Here is an 8,259-nt window from a genome sequence, read left to right as displayed (position 1 = left end):
TGCACAAACCCAAGAGCAACAAATTAACCATCTAATCCCTCTGGGGTACCGGTACACCTCTCAGGTACCGGCACACAACACTCAAAATCCTACTTTTGCAGATTTCAGTGTTCGAACTCCCACTCTCACAGCTCTGAGTCCGTTTTTGCGTCTATTTCGCGCCAAAACTCCTCTGACTCGTCTCGACACTCTACAGAAGTATCGACAAGCCACTGATGCTGCAGTAAGTCCGATAGCTAAACCCCAAAGTCACTACATTCTCCCCTACTACAAAAAGTTTCATCCTCGAAACTTAAAGTCATATCTCAAAACGATACCTCAAAACAAGTAGGGGTTGGACTCTCGCATCATAGCCTCTGGCTTATAAGTCGCCTCACGCTTCTCGTGATTACTCCATTGCACCTTTACATATGGTATGACCCGGTTGCGCAATTCTTTCGTCTCACGAGCAAGAATTTGTACTGGTCGTTCCTCGTATCTCAGGTCCTCGCCCAACTCCAGCGGAGTGAAGTCAATTACATGTGAGGGGTCAAACACGTATCTTCTCAAAGCCGAGACGTGGAACACATCGTGAATATCGGCAAGTCGTGGGGGTAGTGCAATCCTGTAAGCCACTGGCCCAACTCTCTCCAAAATCTCGAAAGGGCCAACGAATCGTGGATTGAGCTTTCCACGAACTCCAAATCTGCGAATCCCTCTGGACGGCGAGACTTTCAGGAAAACATGGTCACCCACCTGAAACTCCAAGTCTCGTCTCCAAGTATCAGCATAACTCCTCTGTCAACTCTGGGCAGTCTCAAGGTGTCGTCGCACAACTCTGACCTTTTCCTCTACTTCCAATAGAATATCAGGGGCCAAAGTCTTCCTCTCACCCACATCACTCCAATGCAAGGGTGATCGACATTTATGTCCATACAATACTTCAAACGGAGCCATTCGAATGCTCGCTTGATAGCTGTTGTTGTACGCAAACTCAACCAATCTCAAGTGTCAATGGTACCATCTTCCAAAATCCAGGACTCAAGCTCTCAATATGTCCTCTAGAGTCTGAATGGTCCGCTCTGACTGACCATCCGTCTGTGGATGAAATGCTGTGCTGAAGTGAAGCTGCGTACCCAAAGCCGTCTAAAAACTCATCCAAAAATGCGAGACGAACCTCGGGTCTCTATCTGATACAATCGAGGTAGGTACTCCATGTAATCTCACTATCTCATCCAAGTACAACTGGGCGAGTCACTCCCTGGACCAAGTGGCCTGTACCGGTAGGAAGTGGGCAAACTTGGTCAGTCCATCCACTATCACCCAAACAACATCAAATCCACCATGCGCTCTCGGTAAACCCATGACGAAATCCATAGTGATTTGATCCTATTTTCACTCTGGCATTGGAAGATTTTGAAGCTTGCCAGCAGGTACACGATGCTCTGCCTTCATCTGTTGGCAAGTCAGACACTGAGTCACATATCTTCTAATATCTCTCTTCATTCCATTCCACCAGAAGTGTGCCTTCATATCCTTACACATCTTGGATCCACCAGGGTGAACCGTATAAGGTGAGTAGTGAGCCTCTCTCAAAATCTCCTCTCGGATATTTGAATTCATAGGCACACATAGTCGGTCCCTATACCACAGTACTCCCGAACTGCCAACAATGAAGTCCTCTACCTGTCCCCTCTCAATCTGCTCTCGGACCCTTAACAAATGAGGGTCTCCACTCCATTTCTTCCTAATACTATCCAACAGAGTGGGCTGCAAGACCATAAACAACAGTCTTGCAGTGGTCCCGGGGACACTACCTCGAGTCCCAATTGCTGTAACTCTTTAAGTAACGGCCTCTGCTGGTGATCATCATGCTGAAGCTCTGCACTGACTTCTTGCTCAACGCATCTGCCATCACATTCGCCCTGCCGGGGTGATACTGAAAACAGATATCAAAATACTTCAACAACTCTAACCACCGGCACTGCCTCAGGTTCAATTCCTTCTGGGTGAACAGATACTTGAGACTTTTGTGATCTGTAAAGACCTCACAATGCTCCTCATATAGGTAATGCCGCTATAACTTCAGAGCATACAATACAGCGGCAAGCTCCAAGTCATGCATAGGATAATTTTTCTCATAATTCTTTAGTTGCCGGGAAGCATAAGCAATCACCCTACTATGCTGCATTAATAGACAACCCAAACCACTGTGGGACGCATCGTTGTAGATCACAAATCCTTCTCCCATAACTGGAAGGGCAAGGATATGAGCCGACATTAGCCTCTGCTTCAACTCTTCAAAACTCCCCTGACAGTCCTCACTCCAATTGAATTTAATTCCTTTACGAATCAATCGTGTGAGGGGTGTGGAAAGCTTCGCAAAGCCTTCGACAAACCGACGGTAATAACCAGCCAACCTAAGGAAACTCCTCACCTTGGTAACTATCGTCGGTCTGGGCCAATCCCGAATCGCATCAATCTTCTTCAGAACAACTGCCACTCCAGCTGCTAAAATCACATGGCCCAAGAAAGCAACCTCCCGAAGCCAAAACTCGTACTTCTTCAACTTGGCATACAACTTCTTTTCTCTTAGAAGTTGCAACACAATCCTCAAGTGCTCCTCGTGCCCCACATCACTTTGGGAGTAAATCAGAATATCATCAATGAATACCACTATGAAACTATCCAAGAACGGCTTAAATACTTGATTCATTAAATCTATAAATGCGGTAGGGGCATTAGTCAATCCAAAAGGCAGCACTGTAAACTCATAATGCCCATACCGTGTTCGATAAATCGTCTTGGGAATATCCTCGATCCTCACCCTCAACTGGTGGTAACCTGACTGCAGGTCAATCTCCGAGAAGACATAAGACCCTTGCAGCTGATCAAACAGATCATCAATACGCGACAAAGGATACTTGTTCTTGATGGTCACTTTATTCAACTCTCGGTAATCAACACAAAGTCTAAGTGAATTATCCTTCTTCTTCATGAATAACACCGGTGCTCCCCAAGGTAATACACTGGTTCTTGCCCTTATCCATCATATCCTGAGGCTGCGCCTTAAGTTCCCTCAGCTCTGCCGGTGCCATACTATAGGGTGCCTTTGAGATTGGCGCAGTTCCCGAAACCATGTCAATCACAAACTCAATGTCTTTGTCTGGCGGCATAGTCGTCAACTCAGGGGGAAAAACATCCGGGAGCTTGCGAACTATAGGGATATCCTCGAGTCTCGGTGCCGCTGTAGGCACCTCTACTACCGTCGCCAGAAAGGCAATGCATTCTCGACTCATCATCAGTCTAGCCCTCGTCGATGAAATCCAAGTAGCAAACAATTCCTGCATCCTTCGTAAGTGAACTCCTCCTGGCCTGGCTCACGAAACGTCACTGTCTCAGCTCTACAGTCGATCATAGCATAGTATCGAGACAGCCAATCCATGCCAAGCACTACATCAAAATCCTGTAACTGCCCTAAGACCAACAGGTCTGCAGGCAAAATCTAAAGTCCCAACTGCATTGGACAAGCCCAACAACACTCCGTCACCTACAAAATATGGTCGAAAATCTGCACCTCTCGTGTATATAACAGCGGCCCTATCTCTAGTCCATACAATGATACAAATGCTCAACTAATAAAAGAGTGTGATGCACTGGCATCAAATAATGCACGAGCTCTAATGTCAGAAATCAAAATGATACTTGCCACCACACGATCTGCTGCTGTGGAGTCCTTAACCTGAGCTGCATAAACTCTGCCGCTATGCGCCTGCTGTCGCCGCTTAGTCTACCACGGCACTGAAGCCCTGTCCGCCTGGCTATAGCTCAGTGGCGCTTCAAATATCTACTGGGTTACCGGCGAGGCCGACGCTGTCGAAGGGGCTGGTGATGCTGCTCAGGGACAAGATGCCCGTAGATGTCCTGACTGGCCACATTCAAAACAGTGGTCCTCTCTTTGCTCATACTATCCGGGCCAGTGTGATCCCCCACAAATGACACAACGTGGATCTCCATGCTGTTATCTCTGCTGACGGGATCCACCAGATCGCTGTCGCCCCGAAGACCCACGACCCTGAGAGCATGATCGTGGAGGCCTCGGCGGACGTCTGCCATTGGTCTGTCCCCCGTCGTCTGGAATTGGGCGCTTCTTATGCTGACCTTGGCCAGTCACTGTCGCCCGCTCACGGACTGATACAGCTCCTCGCTCAACCCACAGTGCTTGCTGAATCGACGCATCCAAGGTCCGCAACCTCTGACCCTGTACCAAAGCAAAAATCTCTGGCCTCATACCTTTCTCATATAGATACACCTTATGAGCTTCATCCCTGGCTACAAAAGACACACAGTTCAGAAGTCTAGTAAACTCTCGAGTATACTCCTGCGCTGTCTGATCCCCCGCTGCAACCTTTTCAGATCCTTCTCGAGTTTCTGCTTTACGCTGCTTGAAAAATAGGCCCTATAGAGCATTCCCCGAAACTCGTCCCATCTCATCTGCAGTGCATCCAAACCTCGGTTCTGCTTCGTCCTCCTCTACCAAGCATGGGCATTTCCTGTCAAATAGTGTACTGCCAAGTGGACCTGCTCTCGCTCTGGTATAAAGAGATCCTCAAACAATTTCTCCATCGCTCTCACCCATGCCTGTACAACCCAGGGCTCGGTGCGACTACTATCAAAGTGAGGCGGGTCAAATCAGCAAAAATGAGCTAGCCTCTCAGTCATCCGCTCCTGCTCTGCCTCTTATATTTGCCCAACTGAGCGCAATGCCGCTTTAGTAGGAGAAGTTGGTGCAGTGGGGGCTGTCATTTGTGGGGGTGCAGCTGTGGCTGGTGCATCCACTGGATTAGTCGGGGGTGGCGCCTGCGGCTTTGACGCTCTATGAGTTGAGGTATGAGTTTATGTTTAAGTGAGTTAGTTTCGAGGACCGTTTTGGCTTCGTTTCCACCTGGAGCGCCGAGGTGGCATCCAAAAATCGCGAAATCGGATTTCTAGCATCGCGGCATCACCTAGAGGTGGGGGGTGTCGTCCCGAAGCAGTTGAATGCCTTCTATGTCTAAGTTTGCATTATTGACCTTACATCTCTTATGTTGCATGCATTGTAGGATTGTAGCTGTGCATTTTCATTCCTTATGCTTTCCTAGTTGGTATCATATTGTGAGATGGTTACATGATATAGTGGTATCAGAGCAAGTAAAGAGAGAGTTTAGGATTGATCTAGGAGACCTTAGGACGGTAACCTTAAGGCTATAGGGGCGTGACAGATATAGACATCATTTACCACTCATGTACTGGGTGCTCTAATGTAATATGGAAAGCTACTAGCTATTAGGGCGCTATGCCCTTACTGCGGTTCTCGCCCTGTCCGCTCAAATTCGGCCCTGCAACAAAGTGGGGTGAGAACTACAAATAATTCCCAGTGGGTTCGGCCGCCGACTCCGCCGATCTCTCCACTAGGTCTAAACAGGCATAATCAGATAGATAGATAGATAGAACTCTCTCTTGTTTACTTGTGGTATTACTTGCTTGTTATCTCGCAATGATCATGTATGTTGTTTAAGTTTTTCCTTGGCAACTTGTATGTACATGATCCTGTTGTTTAGCCTTGGGCGGACATGGGAGGTGCTGTCCGTTCGACGTCTGTTCGACGTGCCCGAACAGACCAAATTGGCGGTAGCGGGGCGTGACACTCTAGGTGTTGTACTCGGCTGTTGAGTGAACGCCTCGCACATCCTCTGCAGTAACGCACCCTGCTGCCTGGTCACTTCAGTCAAAGCAGCTAACTGCTTTCTTAAATCCAAGGGTGCACTCGGTCCCGCCTACTCTGGCATCTCTGATGGCGCGGACTGATCTCGCGTCGACGGTCGACCTCGGCGTCGATAAGGCCTCATGGCCACCTGAAACCAAAATAGTTGTCAGATACCAAACACAAACAACTTTCGACCCAATCAAGCGAAAGTCTAGAAGACCGTCTCTGTTCCTTCACCAAATTATGCCGTCTGCATCCATCATAATTCATTTGGCAAGAACAGACACTCCTTCAATCACTCTCTCCACTTTAGGAGGAGTTAAACCACTCAATCGTCGACTTTCGCAATAAGTCACACCTCTCGCGTCTTACATTCCTAAGGCCTACCAAAGCCTAGGATTTCCTAGATCCCAATGGCCTAATTCTAAGCTCTGGTACCAACTTAATCTGTCACGCCCCGGATTACCATGTTTCCCCGGGCATGCCAACAGACTACCGTATACACAGAGATTTTTCGTGTATACGAAGCGATAGCTGTACCTGCAAACAAATAGGAGCTACAAGCAAAGCACAGAGGTGCTAAAACAGAAACATATAAATAAAGATATACTAAGTCCAATGTACATACAATATTCAAAATACAACCTCGATTCAGAGTGTACAACCAAAATAAAAGTATGTACATGGTAACATCCCAAAACTATCTCTGAAGGGGGAACTCCTCTAGCACAGTGACCCGGGAAGGTAGGGATATACCTCGCGACTCTCTTACTACGGTCAGAATTAACAACGGCAGCAACGGACGGCTCTACCAAAAGGTAGCAATAACTGGGTGTGAGAACTACTGCAAAATAGAGTAGTCCTCAGTGGGTACCATCACCGACCCCAACGGCCTACCCACTAAGTCTACAGTAAAGGTATGTAAAGGATAGTAAAGTAAGCTGGAAAAAACTCTACAGCTATATGCTACTAGGCTACCACTATCCGACTATGCTCTCTGTAGACATAGAAATGCATCACTAGCCACACACTGACCCAATCTCAACGGACTGCCAACTGGCCCGTCCAGCCTGTATCCAAACTACACTGCACACCACACGCAGGGTGGCCGGTCCAAGAAACTGCCCCAAACGGGACTGCTGCCACATCAACACAAGTAAAGCCTCACTCCGGAGCGGCACTCGTGGGAGCGACCCAACCAAGTATGCAAGCGTGTCTCTGTCGAGCTCAATCAGGCTCACACAGGCTATAGTCAACGCAAATCGGTCAAACTGGTCTAACAACCAAGGCTCACGTGCCCTCGGCATAATTTGATGCAAGTGTAAACATCTGAGTCCACCGTCCGCCCCGATGGCACCCGACAGTATGGAACAGTCCAAACTCTATTGTAAAATGAGCTCGGCTCCTCAGCACGAGCGTAATATCCTACACTAATCTAAGTATCCACGACGTACTAACAACGGTGATACAACAAAGAAATTAGGTCATGAAGCTAAATCTGTTAACATTTCGAAAGTAACAGTGTAGGTTTAATTCGTTTTCTCTTAAGTCAAATCCCAGTTCAGTATATAAAATTCATCTAAAACCATTAGACTATGCTCCAAATTCAGGTTTCACAAAAGCTTGTAAATCCATGAATTCGAGCTACTAAACATGATGATCTACAAAAGAAAATACATGTTGACACTATACGACTTAGGAGGAATTCCGACGATTTTGCCAAACATTAACCCACCTCGAACGCTCGTCTAACGCCGGCTAGAAGTCGATAGGAGAAACTCCGCAGATCTACCCTCAATTAGCTAAAGAGAGAGAAGAGGAGAAGCTATGGCATTCTCCAAGCTTCCAAGGCTAATATATAAGCTGGAGGGTTGGTTGGAATAAACGCCACGGCAAAATGACCAAAAAAGCCCTTACCAACTCAAATTCTGCCGCCTGAGTACCGGTGCTCAACTTGGGTATGATACCCAATGCTCAACCCACGAACTCATGTGCTGTGTACCGATACTAGCCCCATGCAGTACCGATACCCAGTCCGAGTATCAGTACTCACTAACAGGTACCGGTACTCGACGCCAAGCTGCACAAACCCGAGAGCAACAAACCATGTAATCCCTCTGGGGTATCGGTACACCTCTCAGGTATCGGTACACAACACTCAAAATCCCACTCTTGTATATTTCAGTGTTCGAACTCCCACTCTCATAGCTCTGAGTCCGTTTTCGCGTCTATTTCGCGCCTAAACGCCTCTGACTCGTCCTAACACTCTACAGAACTATCGACAAGCCATTGATGCGGCAGTCAGTCTGATAGCTAAACCCCAGAGACACTACATTTGTTCTGGATGGTGAGGCCTTCAAATCGACGATCGACAATATTAAATATGGTATATATTATTTGATGTATTTAGAAATCAAATTTTATTTTTTTTTAACATTATTGACCTAATAATGAAAGTGTTGCAAAGTTTATAATTTTAATGGTCGATATAAGGGGTTTTCTTATTTAACATTATAAAAAAAATCCAAATCAAT

The 8,259-nt window shown here is 47.0% G+C and overlaps 1 protein-coding gene across 1 annotated transcript; it reads right to left on the bottom strand.

Annotated features, from left to right (window-relative positions):
• On the bottom strand, positions 319 to 936 carry LOC109717503. The gene is made up of 2 exons (XM_020243369.1): positions 823 to 936; positions 319 to 735 (listed from the first exon to the last, which is right to left on the bottom strand). Exons 1-2 carry the CDS (start codon positions 934 to 936, stop codon positions 319 to 321), a joined length of 531 nt encoding a protein of 176 aa, XP_020098958.1.

This window comes from Ananas comosus, linkage group 1 (assembly GCF_001540865.1).
Source record: "Ananas comosus cultivar F153 linkage group 1, ASM154086v1, whole genome shotgun sequence".
Taxonomy (NCBI): Eukaryota; Viridiplantae; Streptophyta; class Magnoliopsida; order Poales; family Bromeliaceae; genus Ananas; species Ananas comosus.
The sequence above is the reverse complement of the archived record's forward strand: the minus strand, read 5'-3'. Positions and strand labels throughout refer to the sequence as shown.

Excerpts from the sequence above, each read along its gene's own strand:
- LOC109717503 (XM_020243369.1), bottom strand. The coding sequence starts at position 936 with ATGGCTCCGTTTGAAGTATTGTATGGACATAAATGTCGATCACCCTTG. Across the intron at positions 736-822 it reads TATTGGAAGTAGAGGAAAAG|GTGGGTGACCATGTTTTCCT; the intron begins GTCAGAGTTGTG and ends TTGGAGTTTCAG.